Below are 23,629 nucleotides of genomic sequence, written 5' to 3'. Positions count from 1 at the left end.
CTCCTTTTCCAAGTAGAGAAACATATCCGAAAACGAAAATTCAACACCTATCCCTTGAATTGCACCGATTTATTATTAATATTGTGGTTCAATTCTGTAGTTATTAGAAAGAAAGAATAAATGCTGCAATTTATTAGCGATTCGCATGGCATTGCATTCATCTTAACGGTTATATGTACAGTATTGCGTTAAGATTAGATTAAGCCATGCAAGTCGCCAATAAATTGCATTGTATCCTCTTTCATTCTAAAAAATATATTGCATTGAGCAGCAATATTAATAATTCAGTACAGTGAAAAGAATGGACGTTGTAACTTTGCCCAAAGGCAAAGTGAACCAACATTGCAGAATTATATATGCACTTCTGAAAGATTAATTATTGGAAATAAATTATATTGCAGGACTGCAAAATGAAATATTCACAACAATGAACTAAAACAATTAGAAATTAAAAATAAAATTATACCAAGAAACGTAGAAATGATTTAATAATTTTACATGTGTATATATTATTTTTAACTTACTTCTCACATACCATGTTCTTTCCTTTGGAAGGGTTTCCGGTCCATATTGTAAGATTTCCTAACACTGTATGTCCTGCCGATACAAGCGAGATGGGAACATGCTTCACGAGAAACCAATGTTGGAAAGCAGATGGAACACCTTCTGGTAGATGTGCGAATGGTTACGGAGTCTGCTGTATTGGTAAGTTTTGAAGTTTTGATTAGCATTTTCAAGAATAAGAACTGGTATCTTGCATGACCACGAAATAAATACACAATCTAAACTTCATTCACATAGCAACTTTTTAACGAAGTAGCTACTAACAATTTAATTTCTTCAAATCTATTAAAATGTGTTTTTCAACATTTTCAAGGTATAATGAGAGAAAATTGAATAGATAATATATAACATCTGTATACATTCAGGGGTAAAAGTGGGTATGAAAGGGTAGGGGACGCTTGACGTCACTCTGTATGTACAGGTGTAGAATCAATTACCAGATAAAATACTTCTCCAGAAAGGAGTCCTTAATTTTGTGAGTGTTGAAACTGAGATTTAAAATAAGTACTTTCAGTGCTAATCAGCATGTTATTTAAGAGAATAATACATTTTTCATAGGACTTTTAACGTACTAAAAGCAAACCAAAAGTCTTCTTAGACTACTAGCTTAGACTTTTAGAGATTATTAGCTTACCATACAAACACAGCAAATGGCGGCTGTAATGGACCCACCTCATACGGGTTCATCTTGTTAATTGTACATCGGCCCATTTTACTATCACCAGAAATATTCTGTTCGTGGTGTGATCCCTCCAAACGGCATACAGATTATACAGCATTCTCACATATTGTGGATGAGGCCATCCAGCAGCTACTATCGTAATGCATCTTACTCTTGGACAAACAACCGTCAAAACTCATCCAGAGTTTAGGTTGCAACCCGACATCCAAGGACATTCAGGTTGTATTCAGATTGAGATCCGGGGAGAATTGTGGCCACTCATTATCCTCGTGATCCAATAATTCCCACCACCACTTATGCCTTTGTAGATATTTGTCCATTAGACGAAAACTAGGCCTATACACACCACGAAAGAGTCTCACATTCATTACACGAGAGCGTCTCAATCGATCATACTTGTCAAAGTACCCTGTAAAAGCAAATGCAGAGGTGCCAGTGACTATAACATGATGCCATCATAGATGGTAGCCCCGGTACTACCACAGCAATTTAGTTCCGCAAAATTGGCAGGGTCATAACGTGTCCACCAGATGTACTGAGTCGAGAATTACTGTTCAGACTGGACTGGGACTCATCAGTGAAGAGTACCTTACCATACTGTTCTTAAGTTCACTCACAATGAGCTAAAATCCATAGTAAGCCGTGACCACAGACACCATGTGAGTGAACGGCAAGTAATTGGTCACCTTGTATAAAGAGATAAGTCATGTAGCCGTTAACATCCAGTTTGTTGGCAGATATGCGTTCCATAGGCGCTGCTGCAGCGTTTCGGGCTAATGTAGATGCAGTACTGGTTAGACGGCGTCGAAAACCTAATGCTGCAAAAGGTCCTCGCATTGGGTTGTGGTACGTGGATGACCTGTTTCATATTGTCTTTAATATTTTTTACCCTTGAAATTTTGTCCATTGTGGTGAAATCATATTCAACTACGCCGATGATATAGGCATGTTAATGTCATCTAGATGCCTTCTTGGTGTCACCCTTGTATCTTGTACATTTAATATGCGTCGTGTACATAGGCCACGAAGCACACCATACGTAATATTTTACTACGAAGTTGGTTTTGCATTTGCCACCCATCGATGATTAGTCACTCTTCTAGAGGACATCTGTGCTGATCATGTAGTTAGGCTTTACATAATTTGAGTAAAGCATGACGTCGACTTTCTGGCATCCCCAAAATAACATTTTATGTCATGATGTCTTGGAATTTCAAAAAGAAAGCAAATCCTTTAGTTTCTGGATATAGTACATTTTCAGTATACTATCATATTGAAACATGAATCTTGATAGTAGATGAATTTAGAGTCACAGGTTGTAGAAAATAATAGTACCTGACAGCGTTAGCCCGACAGAATCAGAAAATAATTAGAGGTTTATTGGCCCGAATCAGGGTGCTTTATTGCCAAAATACAAATAAGTACCTTGTCCACATCCTTCATTTTTGAATCGATACGTTACTTCTAGTCCACCTCCTCATTTTCCGGGACAGGTGCGTAAGATCATTTCCTAAATTTTAGTAATTGCGACAAATAAAAATTTGGTATACTGTATAGGATGACTGTATGTGCCTTTCAAAGTATAGGTGATCCATATCGTTTCATTGGATGGATAAAAATTGAAAGAAATTTCATATTTGGGAGATTTTTGTCTAAATTTATCCATTATGATGACACTATTACATCATGTAGTTCTATGGATAGCTACATGAGTCTATTCTCTTTAACCCCTAAAAGGAAACATGGATGAAAGTAGTTCTATGGATAGCTACATGAGTCTATTCTCTTTAACCCCTAAAAGGAAACATGGATGAAAATTCACCCAGATGAAAATTATTTATTTTGCTGCAGAGTGGCAACACTGCGTTGACCTTTGTTCTCCACGCTATGTTTCTCCCTTGGTAGTAGCTTTATGAACGTGGTGCAAACCTGTTGATACTGCTTCCTGTTTACGCTGTGTACGTAACTGTTGGGTTAATTTTTACCCATGTTTCCATTAACGTGACTTTTTTCTGTGAATTATTTGTTCACAGACATTTTATTTCGACTCGTTCAGACAAATCTATCCTTGAAAATGGAACGTGTGCTTGTTGATGGTAAACATGTGACTGCTATGGAGGTGGAACAATATATTATGAATGCGTCTGATGCCGAAGAAAGTGATGAAGGAGACAATTATGAAATTGATGATGTGGAAAATGACATTACTGATTCAATAGATGATACCGAAAGTGACTTTGTGCCAGATAGTGATTCTGAGGGAGAACATAGTGCTGAAGCAAGAAGTGTAATCTCAAAGGAGCCAGTTCACAGCAAACGTGCGAAACGAAGAAGTTCTTCCATAAATGTACAATCTTGGTTTGAGTGCAAAGACGGAAATATTTTAATTCCGAAAGATCTATACTCAAAGGAATAAACGGACATGTTTGGTCAACAAACCATCCGAAAAAAAAAACTCCGGCTAGAAATGACCCCCGTGAAGTTAGCGACCAAAAGTTTAATACATCGATATTTTTTTAGAGTTCTGAGTAGCACTCAAAGAGTTCTAGAGTTCTTGCTAGGTTAGACCAATAGTTCTGGGTAAATAAAGATTTTATAGCGATTTTAAAATTTTGGTGCTAACTTCACGCAACACCAAAAATGTTAAAATGTCTTAATTTTTTTAGATTTCTGAGTAGTACTCAAAGAGTTCTAGAGTTCTTGCTAGGTTAGACCAATAGTTCTGGGTAAATAAAGATTTTATAGCGATTTTAAAATTTTGGTGCTAACTTCATGCAACACCAAAAATCTTAAAATGTCCTAATTTTTTTAGAGTTCTGAGTAGTACTCAAAGAGTTCTAGAGTTCTTCTTAGGTTAGACCAATAGTTCTGGGTAAATAAAGATTTTATAGCGATTTTAAAATTTTGGTGCTAACTTCACGCAACACCAAAAATCTTAAAATGTCCTAATTTTTTAGAGTTCTGAGTAGTACTCAAAGAGTTCTAGAGTTCTTGCTAGGTTAGACCAATAGTTCTGGGTAAATAAAGATTTTATAGCGATTTTAAAATTTTGGTGCTAACTTCACGCAACACCAAAAATGTTAAAATGTCTTAATTTTTTTAGATTTCTGAGTAGTACTCAAAGAGTTCTAGAGTTCTTGCTAGGTTAGACCAATAGTTCTGGGTAAATAAAGATTTTATAGCGATTTTAAAATTTTGGTGCTAACTTCATACAACACCAAAAATCTTAAAATGTCCTAATTTTTTTAGAGTTCTGAGTAGTACTCAAAGAGTTCTAGAGTTCTTCTTAGGTTAGACCAATAGTTCTGGGTAAATAAAGATTTTATAGCGATTTTAAAATTTTGGTGCTAACTTCACGCAACACCAAAAATCTTAAAATGTCCTAATTTTTTAGAGTTCTGAGTAGTACTCAAAGAGTTCTAGAGTTCTTGCTAGGTTAGACCAATAGTTCTGGGTAAATAAAGATTTTATAGCGATTTTAAAATTTTGGTGCTAACTTCACGCAACACCAAAAATCTTAAAATGTCTTATTTTTTTAGAGTTTTGAGTAGTACTCAAAGAGTTCTAGAGTTCTTGCTAGGTTAGACCAATAGTTCTGGGTAAATAAAGATTTTATACCGATTTTAAAATTTTGGTGCTAACTTCACGCAACACCAAAAATCTTAAAATGTCTTAATTTTTTTAGAGTTCTGAGTAGTACTCGAAGAGTTCTAGAGTTCTTGCTAGGTTAGACCAATAGTTCTGGGTAAATAAAGATTTTATAGCGATTTTCAAATTTTGGTGCTAACTACACGCAACACCAAAAATGTTAAAATGTCTTAATTTTTTTAGAGTTCTGAGTAGTACTCAAAGAGTTCTAGAGTTCTCCCTAGGTTAGACCAATAGTTCTGGATAAATAAAGATTTTATAGCGATTTTAAAGTTTCGATGCTAACTTCACGCAACACCAAAAATCTTAAAATGTCTTAATTTTTTTTTAGAGTTCTGAGTAGCACTCAAAGAGTTCCAGAGTTCTTGCTAGGTTAGACCAATAGTTCTGGGTAAATAAAGATTTTATAGCGATTTTAAAGTTTCGCTGCTAACTTCACGCAACACCAAAAATCATAAAATGTCTATATTTTTTAGAGTTCTGACTAGCACCCAAAGAGTTCTAGAGTTCTTATTAGGTTAGACCAATAGTTCTGGGTAAATAAAGATTTTATGTCGATTTTAATGTTTCGGTGGAAACTTCACGTAACACCAAAAATCATAAAATCACTATATTTTTTTTTAGAGTTCTGAGTAGCACTCAAGAAAGTTCTAGAGTTCCAGCTAGGATAGACCAATAGTTCTGCGTAAATAAAGATTTTATAGCGATTTTAAAATGTTTACATTTTTAAAATGTAAAATGAGTAAAATGAAATTCTACTCGAATTGTGCACCGAGTTTCAGAATTTGAGCTGTTAGTGGCGCAGTTTTGAAGTGGACTTAGACCCTCTAAATTGAAAGCTCAAATTCCGGGAGTTCGATTTTTTTGAAAGCTCAAATTCTAATAGATATCTGGACGGAGTTTGAGAAGTTGAGCTTTCGGTCGTCCTGCAGCGTGAAGTTGGCGGGGACCACCTTTCACATGGACTTAGGGCCTTTAAATTGAAAGCTCAAATTCTGGGTGTTGTTTTTTTTCTGAGAGCTCAAACTCTAATCAATATCTGCACGGAGTTTCAAAATATGAACTGTTGGTGTCCTGGTACGATGTGTTCAAAATTGTAGGTTTTAAGTGGACTTAGACCCTTTAAATCGAAAGCTTAAATTCCGGGAGTTGGTTTTTTTGAAGGCTCAAAATCTACTGAATATCTGGACCGAGTTTTAGCTTTCGGTGGTCCTGCAGCGTGAAGTTGGCAGGACCATGTTTCAAATGGAATAAGAGCCTTTAAATTGAAAAATCAAATTCTGGGAGACGGTTTTTCTGATAGCTCAAATTCTGAGAGTTCTGACTAGCACTCAAAGAGTTCTAGAGTTCATGCTAGGTTAGACCAATAGTTTTGGGTAAATAAAGATTTTATAGCGATTTTAATGTTTCGGTGCAAACTTCACGCAACACCAAAAATCTTAAAATGTCTATATTTTTTACAGTTCTGACTAGCACTCAAAGAGTTCTAGAGTTTTGCTAGGTTAGAACAATAGTTCTGGGTAAATAAAGATTTTATAGCGATTTTAAAGTTTCCGCGCTAACTTCACGAAACACCAAAAATTTTAAAATCTCTATTTTTTAGAGTTCTGAGTAGCACTCAAAGAGTTCTAGAGTTCTTGCTAGGTTAGACCAATAGTTCTGGGTAAATAAAGATTTTATAGCGATTTTAAAGTTTCGGTGCTAGCTTCACGCAACACCAAAAATCTTAAAATCTCTATATATTTTTTAGAGTTCTGAGTATCACTCAAGGAGTTCTAGAGTTCTTGCTAGGTTAGACCAATAGTTCTGGGTAAATAAAGATTTTATAGCGATTTTAAAGTTTCGGGGCTAACTTCACGCAACACCAAAAATCTATATTTTTCAGAGTTCTGAGTAGCACTCAAAAAGTTCTAGAGTTCTTGCTAGGTTAGACCAATAGTTCTGGGTAAATAAAGATTTTATAGCGATTTTAAAGTTTCGCTGCTAACTTCACGCAACACCAAAAATCTAAAAATGTCTATATTTTTTAGAGTTCTGACTAGCACTCAAAGAGTTCTAGAGTTTTGCTAGGTTAGACCAATAGTTCTGGGTAAATAAAGATTTTATAGCGATTGTAAAAATTCCGTGCAAACTTCACGCAACACCAAAAATCTTAAAATCTCTATATTTTTTTTTTAGAGTTCTGAGTAGCACTAAAAGAGTTCTAGAGTTCTTGCTAGGTTAAACCAATAGTTCTGAGTAAATAAAGATTTTATAGGGATTTTAAAGTTTCGGTGCTAACTTCACGCAACACCAAAAATCTTAAAATCTCTATATTTTTTAGAGTTCTGACTAGCACTCAAAGAGTTCTAGAGTTCTTGCTAGGTTAGACCAATAGTTCTGGGTAAATAAACATTTTATAGTGATTTTAAAATGTTTCCATTTTTAAAATGTAAAATGAGTAAAATGAAATTCTACTCAAATTCTGCACCGAGTTTCAGAATTTGAGCTCTTAGTGGTTAAAGTTTTAAGTGGACTTAGACCTTTTAAATTGAAAGCTCAAACTCCGGGAGTTGTTTTTTTTTGAAAGCTAAAATTCTACTAAATATCTGGAAGTAGTTTGAGAAGTTGAGCTTTTGGTCGTCCTGCAGCGTGAAGTTGGCAGGACCACCTTTCACATGGACTTAGGGCTTTTAAATTGAAAGCTCAAATTCTGGAAGTTGTTTTTTTCTGAGAGCTCAAATTCTATTCAATATCTGCACGGAGTTTCAAAATATGAACTGTTGGTGTCCTGGTACGATGTGTTCAAAATTGCAGCTTTTAAGTGGACTTAGACCCTTTAAATCGAAAGCTTAAATTCCGGGAGTTGGTTTCTTTGAAGGCTCAAAATCTACTGAATATCTGGACCGAGTTTGAGCTTTCGGTGGTTCTGCAGCGTGAAGTTGGCAGGACCATGTTTCAAATGGACTTAGAGCCTTTAAATTGAAAGATCAAATTCTGGGAGTCGGTTTTTCTGAGAGCTCAAATTCTACTCAATATCTCCACCGAGTTTTAGAATTTGAGCTGTTGATGTCCTGATACGATGTGTTCAAAATTGCAGCTTTTAAGTGGACTTAGACTCTTTAAATTGAAAGCTCAAATTCCGGGAGTTGGTTTTTTTGAAAGCCCAAATTCTACTGAGTATCTGGACGGAGTTTGAGAATTTGAGCTTTTCGTGGTCCTGCAGTGTGAAGTTGGCAGGACCACATTTCAAATGAACTTAGAGCCTTTAAATTGAGAGCTCAAATTCTGGGAGTTGTTTTTTCTGAGAGCTCAAATTCTACTCAATATCTTCACGGAGTTTCAGAATTTGAGCTGTTGGTGTCCTGGTACGATGTGTTCAAAATTGCAGCTTTTAAGTGGACTAAGACCCTTTAAATTAAAAGCTCAAATTCCGGGAGTTGGTTTTTTGAAAGCTCAAATTCTATTAAAATCTGGACGGAGTTTGAGAATTTGAGCTTTCGGTGGTCCTGCAGCGTGAAGTTGGTAGGACCACGTTTCACATGGACTTAGAGCGTTTAAATTGAAAGCTCAAATTCTGGGAGTTGTTTTTTCTGAGAGCTCAAATTCTACTCAATATCTTCACGGAGTTTCAGAATTTGAGCTGTTGGTGTCCTGGTACGATGTGTTCAAAATTGCAGCTTTTAAGTGGACTAAGACCCTTTAAATTAAAAGCTCAAATTCCGGGAGTTGGTTTTTTGAAAGCTCAAATTCTATTAAAATCTGGACGAAGTTTGAGAATTTGAGCTTTCGGTGGTCCTGCAGCGTGAAGTTGGTAGGACCACGTTTCACATGGACTTAGAGCCTTTAAATTGAAAGCTGAAATTCTGGGAGTTGGTTTTTCTGAGAGCTCAAATTCTACTCAATATCTCCACCGAGTTTTAGAATTTGAGCTGTTGATGTCCAGGTACGATGTGTTCAAAATTGCAGCTTTTAAGTGGACTTATACCCTTTAAATTGAAAGCTCGAATTCCGGGAGTTGGTTTTTCTTGAAAGCTCGAATTCTACTGAATATCTGGACGGAGTTTGAAAATTTGAGCTTTCGGTGATCTTACAACGTGAAGTTGGCAGGACCACCATTCAAATGGACCTACAGCCTTTAAATTGAAAGCTCAAATTTTGGGAGTTGGTTTTTCTGAGAGCTCAAATTCTACTCAAATTCTGCACCGAGTTTCAGAACTTGAGCTGTTAGTGGTCCTGCCAACTTCTCGCACCTGCAACTGTCGATTTCTATCTTTTGGGTAACATTGTTTGAGTTTTATTACGCACGTGTTATATACTTGTTAATGATTTCCAACGATTGCATGTGTGATCAGTAGATTATGACGAAACATTTATTTCCCATTTATTCCCTTATTTTCCGAGAATTGTTCTAACTTTTCAAGAGAAACTTTAGAAATCTTCAAGTGCTACTCAGAACTCTAGAAAAATATAGAGATTTTAAGAATTTTGGTTTTGAATGAAGTTAGCAGCGAAACTTTAAAATCGCTATAAGATCTTTATTTACCCAGAACTATAGGTCTAATCTAGCAGGAACTCTAGAACTCTTTAAGTGCTACTCAGAACTATAATAAATACACATTTCATGATTTCTTGTTTTGCGTGAAGGTAGCATCGAAATATTTAAATCGTTATCAAATCTTTTTTACCCAGAACTATTGGTCTAACCTAGCAAAAACTCTAGAACTCTTTGAGTGCTACTCAGAACTCTAAAAAATTTTGAGATTTTAAGATTTTTGGTGTTGCGTGAACTTACCATCTAAACTTTAAAATCGCTATAAAATTTTTATTTACCCAGAAGTATTGCTCTAGCCTTGCAAGAACTCTAGAACTCTTTGAGTGCTACTCAGAACTCTAAAAAATATAGACATTTTAAGATTTTTGGTTTTACGTGAAGTTAGCACCGAAACTTTAAAATCGGTATAAAATCTCTATTTACCCAGAACTGTTGGTCTAACCTAGCAAGAACTCTAGAACTCTTTGAGTGCTAGTCAGAACTCTAAAAAAATATAGAGATTTTTAGATATTTGGTGTTGCGTGAAGTTAGCACCGAAATTTTAAAATCGCTATAAAATCTTTATTTACCCAGAACTATTGGTCTAACCTAGCAAGAACTCTAGAACTCTTTGAGTACTACTCAGAACTCTAAAAAAATTAAGACATTTTAACATTTTTGGTGTTGCGTGAAGTTAGCACCGAAACTTTAAAATCGCTATAAAATCTTTATTTACCCAGAACTATTGGTCTAACCTAGCAAGAACTCTAGAACTCTTTGAGTACTACTCAGAACTCTAAAAAAATTAAGACATTTTAACATTTTTGGTGTTGCGTGAAGTTAGCACCAAAATTTTAAAATCGCTATAAAATCTTTATTTACCCAGAACTATTGGTCTAACCTAGCAAGAACTCTAGAACTCTTTGAGTACTACTCAGAACTCTAAAAAAATTAAGACATTTTAACATTTTTGGTGTTGCGTGAAGTTAGCACCAAAATTTTAAAATCGCTATAAAATCTTTATTTACCCAGAACTATTGGTCTAACCTAGCAAGAAGCCTAGAACTCTTTGAGTACTACTCAGAACTCTAAAAAAATTAAGACATTTTAACATTTTTGGTGTTGCGTGAAGTTAGCACCAAAATTTTGAAATCGCTATAAAATCTTTATTTACCCAGAACTATTGGTCTAACCTAGTAAGAACTCTAGAACTCTTTGAGTACTACTCAGAACTCTAAAAAAATTAAGACATTTTAAGATTTTTGGTGTTGCATGAAGTTAGCATCAAAATTTTGAAATCGCTATAAAATCTTTATTTACCCAGAACTATTGGTCTAACCTAGTAAGAACTCTAGAACTCTTTGAGTACTACTCAGAACTCTAAAAAAATTAAGACATTTTAACATTTTTGGTGTTGCGTGAAGTTAGCACCAAAATTTTAAAATCGCTATAAAATCGTTATTTACCCAGAACTATTGGTCTAACCTAGCAAGAACTCTAGAACTCTTTGAGTGCTACTCAGAACTCTAAAAAAATATCGATTTATTAAACTTTTGGTCGCTAACTTCACGGGGGTCTAGAAATGTGAGTAGGACAGGACTTACGGGACCACAGGGTGAAGCAAGAAAAGTGGAAAGTGTTGAGCAATGCTGGCGTTTATTTTTCGATGCAGACCTAAAAGACATTGTTCGTACACCAACAAAGAAATGTCTGTTCAAAGATCAAACTACTCCTCCGAACAGAGATATACAGCTGACATGTTTACTGTACATTAGTGGAGCCCGAAAAGACAATCACATGTCCACAGAGTTTTTGTGGGGTTCATTAGGCAGTGCAATGTATCCAGCAATAATGAATGTAAAACGATTTAAGTTCATTACAAACTGTCTACGCTTCGATGATAAGGAAACTAGACAAACTAGGAAATCTGATGATCCTTTCACAAACATTCGAGCTTTGTGGAATATTTTTTTTTAAACATTGTAAGGAATATTACAAGCCTTCCCTAGAATGCACGATTGATGAACAGCTTCTAGGTTTTAGAGGCCGCTGCAAGTTCAGAATGTATATTCCCAATAAACCAGAGAAGTATGGACTAAAGCTTGTATTCATGTGCGATGCACATTCAAAATATCTGGTATCAGGAATACCATATGTAGGAAAACAAACATACACAGGGCCAGACCCTCTGGCTTAATATCTAGTAAGAGAACTGGCAAGCACATTGTATGAAACTAATGCCAACATCACTGTCGACAATTGGTTTACTTCCTTCCCGCTTCAAGAAGAAATGTTGGACCGGGGAATAACAATGGTGGGAACACTGCGACGGAACAAACATGATATTCCTGCAGAAGCAGTTCAAACTAAAGGGAGACCACCTAACACCACAATGTTTCTGTACGACTCACATAAGAAAGAACAATTAGTGTCTTTCTCACCCAAGAAAGGCAAGATAGTGTTACTAGCTTCAACTATGCACTACACAACAGATGTTTCTGAAGTAACAGGGAAGCCAGAAGTTATCGAATTTTACAATGAAACTAAAGGTGGTGTCGGTACGTTTGATCAATTGTGCAAGTACTACTCGTGTAGCAGACGTACACGGCGTTGACCAATGGCCGTATTTTACGGATTGCTAAACGCAGCAGGTATAAATTCTTTCATTATCTGGTCATATGTCTTAGCAGCTCGAGGAAGGACAAACGTAAGCAGACTTCAATTTCTTCATGATTTGGGTCTACAGCTAGCAACCAGATTCATGAAACACAGACTGCAAATCAAGAATCTTGGAAGTACTCTTCGAATGAAGATTCAAGACATCCTGAATGAGACGGACAGTGTATCACCAGGAACATCTAAAGAATCAGAGGAGGAAACACGAAAGGAATCAGATGTGAAAAGTCCAAGACAGGGACGCTGCAAATTGAGCACAAAGAGTGACAAGAAATATGCTGTGAAATGCACCTTATGCAAGAATTTCATTTGTGCAAAACATCGGGATGTTATTTGCAAAAAATGCACGCCTCAATCAGGACTTGTAGATGTTTTCTTACCAGCTTCAAGGTGAACAGTAAACAAAATTTTCTGTTGATAAACATGAGCATTTTTCTACAAACCATTTTTTTAAAACTTTTATACAGCTGTAAAATTTAATACCTCAAAAATATAACTATTAGTATTATTCAGTATAAATATATTATACAAAAGTATATGTATTACTGTCGTATAAGTATTATACAAATATCTTTTAGATTTCTGTATTTAATTTTTCACTATATTTCTTGATTCTATTATTTTTAATTACTTCATAAATTCTCAAGCAAATACTTCAAAATATACAGCTATAATGCAACATTTATAAATCATGGGTGAAAATTAACCCATGTTTCCTTTGGCGTGTGTAAAAAAGATGTTTTCCTTTAGGGGTTAATTGGATAATGGTATAGTGCCGGAGAGAATTCTTTGATCAGGTAATGGCGACTGCTTTGAAACAAATCTAGAGGATAAGAATTAAATCTTTCATATCTGCAGTCGGGTGTGGAGAAGAAACAAACTTGTGAATCAAAGCTTTAAGAACAACTCACGTTATTAATATAAACTATGCCAAAGATCATTGATTTATATCATGATAAAAGAAATATGAAAAAAGTTTTGAAACGAAGAAATAGAATGTAAAACTTTGCCAGAGACAAAGAAACCTAACATAATCAGACTAAAAGAGAAATCACTTAACGCATAGTGATCATGGTTTAGTAGTTAAGGCACTCGACCAGTAGTATAGAGGTACTCAAATCGAATCCATGTCGGACAAGTATTTTTTTTCTTACTTTAGGATTTCTGGTGGCGGTTGATCGGCGATGGCATACGTTTTATTATTTTCAGATTTAGAATACACGGATGTTTCAATACTTGAACTATCTAATTTTCAATAATAATAATAATAATAATAATAATAATAATAATAATAATAATAATAATAATAGCCTCGTAGAAGATTAAAAGTTAGGAGCTTACTATCGCTCAGGTCACACCATTTACAAGCAGAAACGTGACATTTGGCAAGAATATTTAGGTTTTCTTCAATGTTGCCTACGAGAAGAGGAATTTTTCATCTCCTTTCTAAAACAAAACAAACAAAATCGGGACGAGAATTAACATTTTACATTCGAGACGGTACAAGGCTAACTCAAATTATCGTCTCGTTTTGGAGATGAGAATCGAGACGAGACGAAAAGTATCGTAAACACTTCTCGTTTTATCTCGATTCTCGAAATAGTGTATGTCCATTCTTTAAGTAACAATTGCTCTGTACAGAGCCATAGATAGAGATTTTAGCTTCTGGGGCGAAGTAGAATTTAGCTTTACAAGTAGAAAAGGAGCTTTTCCTTTTTCCCATTTTGTACATGTAAGAGAAGAAACTTTTGTTGTTTCGCTATGCTGAATTTTTATAAAACTCCTTGGATAAACTATTGCAACAGCCAGAAGCGATCATTATGTATTCCTTTACAAATAAAAGCTGTTTTCAAGAGACTTACTTTGGACTTTTTGTTAAACTTGACAAAACTACCTTTGGTTGAATACAAATTTATCTAGAGAACAGTTATGGAAATTTAGAACTATTTACATTTAAAATGTTTGAAATGAGTGACAGCATAAATTTCCAGTAATAACTGTAAACTTTTGTAATTTATTCTGTATGTAACCACACAAATAGCAGTTTTAATTTCGATTCTTTTGCGGTAAAAATTATTTTGTAAAATGTAACGGAAATTCAGAAGTAGCCTTCTTTGCGAATTTCTCAATATTGATTGGTGGACGTGAAGAATAATTTAATATTTGTACAGGGTGACTCAAAATTGACCTTACAACTTTGAAAGCGTATAGAATTTTTTGAGATTACTTACAAAAACGAGAGAAATATCAATTTGTAGCAAAACACTTGAAGTTTAATATCAAAGTCTCATTTTGGTTCGACGTAACTGCCGCTGGTAATGCGGCAAGCATCCTACAGGAATTCAATTTCTTCCGATACCCGTTCTAAGCTGATTGGACGTAACTTCTGTAACGGCAGCGTAGATGTGATTTCTCAGGTCTGCAAGATAGTCTAGTAGAGGTGGAGCATACACTTCATCTTTAGGAAAACTCCATGGGAAAAATTCCATAAGTCTGGGGAGCAAGGTTCCCTTACAATTGGACCTGCACAGGCAATCCACCGACGTAGGAAGCGAATATCAAGAAAATTTTGAACTTCCTTGAAGAAATGAGGCGGTGCGCCGTTTTGCTGGTAGTAATAGCTCATATCTTGTTGTTGTTCGTTTTCATCTATCTGATGAATTTAAAAGTTTTCGAATATATCAAGACACACGATACCAGTGACAGTGTTCTCCATTAAAAAGATAAGAACCTTACACTTCAATTCGCTTATTGCACAAAACACATTTACCTTGGACTGTCACGGATGTATTCAATGGTGAAACGTTTGTCCCATATTCTGCAGTTACGGTTGTTCACCGTGTTACTGATATGAAATTACTCTCATCGCTGAAAATAATTGTTTTAAGACAGGTCTCGTCTTCTTCTATCCGATCCAACATTTCTCCGCAGAATTCTCTATGAGCAACCTGATCTACGTTAGTAATTTGGTCTACCATTGTAAATATGTATTGTTTCAACTATAAGCGTTTACGTAGCACTCGCCAAACTGTCTTTTGCGGAATGCCTGTCTCTCGAGATGCACCCAGCGTTGATTTTTTGGGACTACGGGCAAAGTTTTCCCTAACCTGTTCGACATCAGCAGCAACAACGGGTAGAAGACCTAGTGATTTCACATGACGGACAGAACAGCCAGTCTCAACGAGTTCTTATGCCAACTGTCAATTATAGGGCTTTCTGGAGGTTCCTTAACTTGTTCCTTATGGAATCTACGCTGAATAGCTATTATGAAGTTCATTTCATGAAATAACAATACACACCGAGCCAGCTCCGCACCAGTGGAAGTCGCCATTTCAAGAATGCACTACGGTGGCGCTCGCGGTGACGGAGTGTGGTACTACGGCACAACACGAGTCAAAATTGACACCTATATCCATTCTCTAAGTTATTTCAATACAATTTGATATACTTTCAAATAAATGAAAGTTCTACGCTTGCATATTTATATATGTTTTGCATCTAAAAATATCACACAACTAGATATGTACGCACAATATTATATCTTGGAGTTTCCTGGAGATACATGTGGTCGATGGAGATATGATCCCAATAAATTCATTTAAATTGAAAGCCTTTCTCATAAGGGAATGGAACGAAAAAAAATTGGTAGTGATCATTCTTTTAAAAAGACGACATTCGTTGTGTTGAGTTCTGACCCTTTAAGCCCCTATTCTAAACTCCTCGAAGTTCTAAAATGTTATTATTTCCCTTGTTAATCTTCATTTTAATATTCCCGCGCAAACAGCAGCTTGCGTGTGTCTTCTCTCATTTTCGCACCCTCATGATTAATCCGATTGTGTAGGAAAGCGTCATTAATTAAGCAAATTCATCACCATCAAAACGCCGAACGCGTAGTTCAGACTTTGACTATTTGTGACATTGGAAACGCTCCTGCGTACACTATAAATCATTGCTTAGCACCTTGTATCTTACATGGTCATTAACAAATCATATATAATAATTTTCTTTAAGTGAAACTTTAAACTTGTGACTCTTATTGAAACTTTAGGGTTGCGAGCGGAGCAAGCAAGAATATTTTTATCAAACCGGTATTTCTTTGCAAACCAGCAAATATAGATTTAATAGGCCGCCAATACTTTTGGGGGCGACGCGTCGTTTACTTATTTCCAACACTTTTCCTTTCTTCTTGCTCGTTCGGCGCCCCCTTCTATCAGCGCCCGCGGCCACCACCCCGCTCGATTCCTCTTAGCTACGGCTCTGGCTCTGTACACTGAATTGTATACGCTATTTTGTTACTTTGTATTTCAGAGCTCATTTAATTATGATCTGTGTAGGTATTTTTGCAGCAAACCTTTTATAATTACCTCTGCATATCCTAAAACTTACTTTATTATATGCCTTACTGTCAGTGATATTCAGTTATTTTTATTACAGTTATTTTCCTTAAAGCGTACATTAGAATACTTTCTACATGAAACTTTAGTGGGACATTTTCGTTTAAAATTTGGGTAGTTGCAGAGGTGTGTCTTCCAGGTACGGACCCCCTAACCCGAAATCCTAACTTTTCTATAGGTTTTGCCTAATTTAACGGCAACTTTAAAAATGTTAATGTTATTATTATTATTATTATTACTGAAGTGTTGTGAATTTAATGATTCCACCCAGCTCCCGTCCAGTTTGCGTTGTGCTGGACAAACGCTGTGTATGTAGATTTTCTCGGGGTTCTGCTCCCTCTCACTTTCTCTATTCCAATATTTCATTCATTCTCATCAAGTCTTCTTTAGCTTAGCCTGCATAAGCGTTGATTAAAAGCAAATTTTCTTAGGGCTCTTGTAAGTACAGTATCCTCCCGACTCTTTTGTAAATTTTGCCTAATGTTAGAGGCGGTTTTCTAGATTTTAATATAATCTGTCCTCATACGTAATTTGTCTTCTATATTATTATTATTATTACTGAAAAATTGAGACCTCAATATTACGTCCTATTCCAATGCAAATAAGTATAATGAACTTGATAGGAAAAATAAGAGTAAATTGATTTGGACCCTGTCTTGGTTTAATTGCCTTAGAAGACATACTTTGGAAGAATTAGTGTCCGGAAGGATAAGAGCGGGAAAAAGGTGTCAGCTCCTGGACAATATGAAAATCGAGACATTGGATGCCTTAATAGAAACTAAGTATGCTTTGTCCATCACGATACATAGTAACGCCTTTTCTTCAGGTAAGAGACTTTGGAATATGTATGCATTATATTTATATTTTAACAATATATATACAAATATAAAAAGAATAGATCCTATTTACAGATTTTGGTTAAAAGACATATGAAACATGTTGGAAGTGACGAAGGAAAATATTATTATTATTTCTAGTAACAGTGGAAGAAGTTAGAAACAATTCCACAATGAAACAATAACGTTTCAGACACACTTGTGACTCATACTAGGTCTAAGGATGACACTTATGTATTCATTAATTTTTTGCTAGTCACGTTACATTCTCAGACAGTACAAATCAAGATAGTTGACATGCAACATCATGTTGTTAGTATTTCCCCTGCGAACAACGTCTTTTTAACTGTAACTTGTAAGACCGAGAGAAATCGAATGTTTTTCAGGTTGTTATACATAAGAAGTATCAACATTGTAAATGATAAAAATTCCCTTAATTATGTCTGTGGGAATGGAACCCAACATCCCTAAATCACGAAATGAATGCTTAAGGCACTTCCTTAAGACTGTCCTGTTTAGTAAGAGTTAAAAAAAAACACTCGTGCATGTAGAAAATTGCATCCGTCTATGATTCCAATATTTTATTAACGATGAAACACTCTGATTTCGGTCGACAAAATACTATAGCCAAGAGAAATCAAATATAAATTTAAAAGAACACACACAAGCACGCAAGAATATGAAGGAGAAAGTGGTGTAAAAAGTAATTCGAACCTTTTGGCTCAGATCACTTTTTTCTGATTCACCGAATGTATCTCCGTAACTTGTCTCTAGTATACTCGGTTATACTCATTTTACAGTTGTTTCCAGTAACCCTGAACGACAGGGACAGGAACACAGATACATCAAGGACATTTAAAATTTCAAAGGTTCTTCCACCGGGAATCGAACTCGGAAGAACGACCACTGAACTAACTGATGGGTGGAGTACCTGGTTGTTACCCATGGCAAGTAAGCTTGAGATGTATAGCATCGTGCACGTGGGTTTTCTCGGGACACTCTCGTTTCCTTCCACTTTCTATTCTATCAATTAGTCCATCATAATTCACTTACTTTAATCATGGTCTAACTCAACCTGATAGGTATAATCGTGGGACATTAAACGCAAAGATTTTATTTCATTTCATTTTCAAGAGGTTAACGGAAACCAATCTGAACCGAAAAACAGTTGTATGTTCCATTGCTCATTAACGTGTTCTCACAAAAATATATAGAGAAATAAATATGTGAAATCATATTTCCATTCTAAAGTAAAACAGCAGATTCATAATATCTTAAGGGGCCGCGGTGGCTCAGTGGTAGAGCGTTCACCTCTGGTGCTTGGGGTCCCGGGTTCGATCCCAGCCCCCTCCAAGTGAACTTTGTGGTGGACAAACACCGTGTGCGTGGGTTTTCTCGGGGTTCTCCCGTTTCCTCCCACTTTCTTTATTCTACCATTTCATTCATTACTCATCATCACCGTCTCCTTTAGTGTAACCGGCATAACCGTGGGACGTAAAACTCAGAGATTTCATTTCATTTCATAATATCTTAAAACGAAACCATTTACACATTTTTCGGAATTTTTCCAATATATGTATGGATATTCTGAAAAGTGGCAACATAGTGTCTGTTTTCAAACAAAACTGAACCTAATTACGCTTCGGTTTCTGAAATAAGCGAACACATTCTGTTTCAATCTAAAACCGAACCCAAACCAGTTAACCGGGGTTTTGGAACACTACTACTGTAGTTCAAATTTGGAGGTAAAACCCCTATAGTCTCGTTTTTCCGTCCGTGATATATATCTATATAGCCTGTTCCATAATTCATGTAATTTTCTACTGCACTGGAAGAAGTTGAAATTTTCACACTGTTAATGGGAAATTTGGCATTATTGAAAAATGCCTGAATTTTTCGAATTTTAACAGTAAATGAAAGAAAGTCATTCTTTAACTCCTCTTTTGGGACGTAAGCACAAAAGTTCCTTTTTCTTATGGGAGATTCAATATTAAATTTTTGAAGCAATTTTCTGCAATGATTATTGGAGGATTTCCGGCACATAAGTATTATTACTACAAAATACAATAACACTCATCCGCAATGTTAGTATGGTCGTCTGGAACATTATTATTGGTAAGGTTCCTCTTGTGGGGGGCAAGGGACGATCCTTACGCTCTCTTAATACTGTGTTACTGTTGTGCAACATTGATGACTTAACAGTACTTGATATCACTACGACCCGAATATGGCGACTATTAACGTTAACTATATGGCTTCTACACAGGTGCAATGGAAATGTATGACTGAGAAGCCAGACAGAGTGCGTAACTAGAGGCGGGTGTCCGGGGGCAGACCACCCCAACATCTCACCTCAATTGCTTGAAAACGCTCACCTCCGAGTCTAGTTTTTTTCTTGCATTATGTTATATTCGTCATGTAGTTCAAACTAAGCAAGAGAAAAATATATTGCAGTCTTCACGTTTTCGAGATATGCGCATGCGCACAATTATTTGCGCATTCTGCGCAGTTCTGCGCAGGTGCAGAGAATTCGTTTTAATTTCGTTTTAAAGCTATCATGTATCTACTATGGCTTGCAAAGTTTGCTTGATCTCGATGGATCCGTTCTCGAGATATCACGACAAATGTCATCTTCAATGAATCGACTGTATCTCAGAAACTACAGCTTTTTCGACAAATTTCTGCTAGTTACATTAGTTTTGCAAGGTGTCCTATTAGTCTACCAAGTTTCATCAAAATCGGTTGTTGTGGTCCAGACACCTTATGATGTGTTACAGGCCCTTTCTGTTGGATATGCGTAACTATGCTATTGCAAAGAGGGGCATGGACGTGTGTGGACAGATGGCGTATATGAAAATAGTTGGTAGAATCAGATAAAGAACATAGGACCAACCTTGCATGCAGTGTTGAATATACACCGGCGCCTGTTTGAGTGGCATATTAGGAGGATTAGATGCAGGGAGGAAAGAGATCCAACAAGAAATCCATTGGTGGGTGATTTGGTCAGTAACTTGAAATTGTTTATAATTATTAGCTAGAAATAATAAAGTACATTTAGCCCCGACTGATATTAGGTTCAGGCCCCGCAGACTTAATAAATAAAGATAACCTGATCATCATTTTCAGGGAAGTGCGGAGTGGCATAGAGTTCATTATATAAAGATATCATGTCCACACCTATGATATCCACATACTGTTGATAGAATGCGTGCGGCAAACCGTCACTCCCAGGACGAGGTAGGATTACATTGCTTAAGCGTGTGAAGTATTTCTGCTTTCGTTAGTGGTGCAGTTAAGGTCTGGTTATCAGATGCCGATAATTTTGGGAGGAACATATTTAAGTAATCTTGATACCAGTTGGGAGGGTCCGTTGTGGCAGCATATAATGTTTTATAATGATCAAAAAGGACTTTTTGAATGTCTGGGAGTGCCGTAACTTTGGTATGATTATGATTCAAGGTGTCAATCACCTTCCCAACACGATGTTTATGTTGTGCTATATAGTGATAACATGTAATGTGTTCATCGGCAGACAGTCCCCGACTGGCAGGGTATGAGCATATTTGCATACATCATTAGCATCAAGTTTGTGTTATCCATGCCTTCGTTTTCTGAATGGCAATCATATTTTGCGGGGAGCTGGGAAGGATCCAAAGTTCATGAAGTGCTATGTAAAGATACGCTAGGGTTTCACGCTGTTCTCATTTCTTTTCAGTTCTTTGCCATTTGAAAAAACTTCTTATTTTAGGCTTCGCATATTTGACCAACCAATTTAGTGTCGGGTAGTAGTGACGTTGTTGGAGCCAGTACGTCCATTTAATTCTAAATAAACATTTCGTGTCGGCGTCAGTAAGTAATTGAGTATTCGGTTTCCAAACTGTTCTTCCATAGGTTGAGAAACACCGAGCGCAAGTTTATATGTCCAAATAACTGCGGCATGATCACTAAACGGGACTAATTTCAAATGAATATCAGTGATAGAGGATACTAAATTAGTGGATGCCAAAACTCGGTCCAACCGACCACTCATAGTAGAATTTTCAAAAGTGAATTGGAGATCTCGCCGGTGATGTACTCAGACGTCCTTGATAGGTATGTACGAAACTATCTGCTGTAGGGCGGGGGAGGGAATAAACTTTCCAGTGGTATCTATTGCTCTATAGACAGCATTAAAATCGCCTGCAAGTACTATGTTAGTCGGAATATTCGTAAACAATGGCAAGATTTCAGTAGAGTAAAATTGTTCCCGTTCTATTTGATTATTGGTGCCAGAATACGCATAAATGTTAATGAAAGTAATATCGTCACAAGTGATGCTAATACTCCGACCAGACGGCAAATAAACATCGTTTGAGACCTCTATACCTGTTTTACTTAATATAGCTGCACCCCGGTGCGCTGGTCCTATATTTATATATGCAATATATTGGGGTAAAATGTCAAATACTTTACGCGACTTCTTGTAATAAAATAGTCAGTCGATGTTTGGTTGATAACAGTGTTGTCGAATTTTTGTGAAATTTGCTGTTTTCGGTTTCCCGCGGTTTTCAAAACCGAAACCACAGATGCAGTTTTCAAAACCGAAACCGCAAAAGCGGTTTTTAAAGCCGAAACCGCAAAGGCGGTTTTCGAAACCGAAACCGCAAAAGCAGTTTTCAAAACCGATACCGCTAAACAGGATTTCCAAACGGAAACTGCAAAAGCTCTTTTCGAAAGCGAAAGCCGCCCGAAACCGTGTTTGCGGTTTTATAAGGGAAACCATGTTTGTCATTTTCAAAGCAGAAACAATGTTTGCTGTTTCTAATTACAACTTTTAACAATTGTGAAAGAATCTCTCAATCGAGACAATAGTATTAATTTATATGTGTGCTTTAACTTTTTTTATTTGCTCCAAGACTATTTTTTATTTCTTTGATGACACTTCCAATGTACTTTTCGGCTGCAGGGAAGCAAACTGGACCCCATCGGATTTTCATATATTTTGTAAACTAGACCACGAGGAACACAAACTTGAAGGAATTTTGACATTTCGAATTTCAGAACTCGAGGTATTCGAACATAAAGTGACCATTGAAGCAAACTGGATTTCACCTGACTTTTATATATTTTGTAAAGTAGACCACGAGAAACACGAATCTGAAGGAATTTTGACATTTCGAATGCCGGAACTCGAGATATTCAAACATAAAGTGACCATGGAAGCAAACTGGACCCCACCTGATTTTTATATATTTTGTAAAGTAGACCATGAGGAACACGAATCTGAATGAATTTTGACATTTCGAATGTCGGAACTCGAGATATTCGAACATAAACTGACCATGGAAGCAAACTGAAGCCCACCTGATTTTCACATATTTTGTAAACAAAACCACGAGGAACACAAAAAGGCGTAGGATGGTGTCCCGGGTCATTCTACCCATGTGGAGCTTAGCGTTGTCCACCCCTTAACAATTGAGAAGTGCTGGTTCCAGGGTTTTGAGTTTTTCTTGAACACGGCTCAACAGCTGACAGTAGACAGTTGCATAGATGTTCTGCTCTGACCAGTCGGTAACAGTTCCCGATGCACGATGTCGCGAGCAGTCCACAAAACACACAGGACGACCTTCTGCTGCATTGCTGGTTTCAGTTGTTTTTGAACTGGTTCACGGGATTTTAACCAATGGTGACGGCGCCGTGGAGCTTCGTACAGGACCCAATTCTCATCACATATCAACATCCTGTCCAGAAATGGATCCTTCCTCAGACGAGACGGCAAAGAAACACAGGTGTCTGCTCGCTTAGCCTTCTGGCCCGGAACCAAATCATGTGAGACTCATAGACCCAACTTGTAGTGTTATCCAAGTTGATGGAGGTGATGCCGAATGATTTTTCCACTCACATTGAATTGTAGCCCCAGTTCCTCACATGTCTGGCCACTGTTCGGCTCAATTGCTACCTGAAGATCTTCATTTTGTAGATGTGTTGTTCTTCCGGCACGTGATGCGTTTTCCGTGAGTGTTTCGTGACCGCCCTTAAACTTGCTAAACCATCCTTGTAGCGTCTGCGTAATCACGACACCCTCGCAAAGGCCTGAGATATCTTCCGCCCCGTTGCAGTGGCGTTTGACCCAAGTTTGAACTCGTACAGCATACACGCCCTTATGATGCTTTGTAGAGGTTCCATATTCATTCTGTCCTTACGCAAGTTCACGTTGTAACTGAACTGCCACAACAAGGTAGAATGTTGTATATACCCACACCAACAAATGATCTTCGCCTTATCTCCATTTGCATTCAACTCATGGTGTGAGGACCAATTGAACACAGACCTCCAC

General features: G+C 36.7%; 1 protein-coding gene across 1 annotated transcript in view; it reads left to right on the top strand.

The window, feature by feature from the left end:
* LOC145690617 (uncharacterized) overlaps positions 1-23,629 on the top strand; it is a 254,426-nt gene that overhangs the window by 65,947 nt on the left and 164,850 nt on the right. The window contains exon 3 of the mRNA XM_081765680.1: positions 556-705. Coding sequence (XP_081621806.1) covers positions 556-705 — 150 coding nt within the window. The remainder of the gene's footprint in view (positions 1-555; positions 706-23,629) is intronic.

Source organism: Thermobia domestica, chromosome 7 (assembly GCF_964235325.1).
Source record: "Thermobia domestica chromosome 7, izTheDome1.hap1.1, whole genome shotgun sequence".
In the NCBI taxonomy this organism is placed as follows: Eukaryota; Metazoa; Arthropoda; class Insecta; order Zygentoma; family Lepismatidae; genus Thermobia; species Thermobia domestica.
Note: the sequence above shows the minus strand (reverse complement) of the source record. Positions and strands in the feature narration are given on the sequence as shown.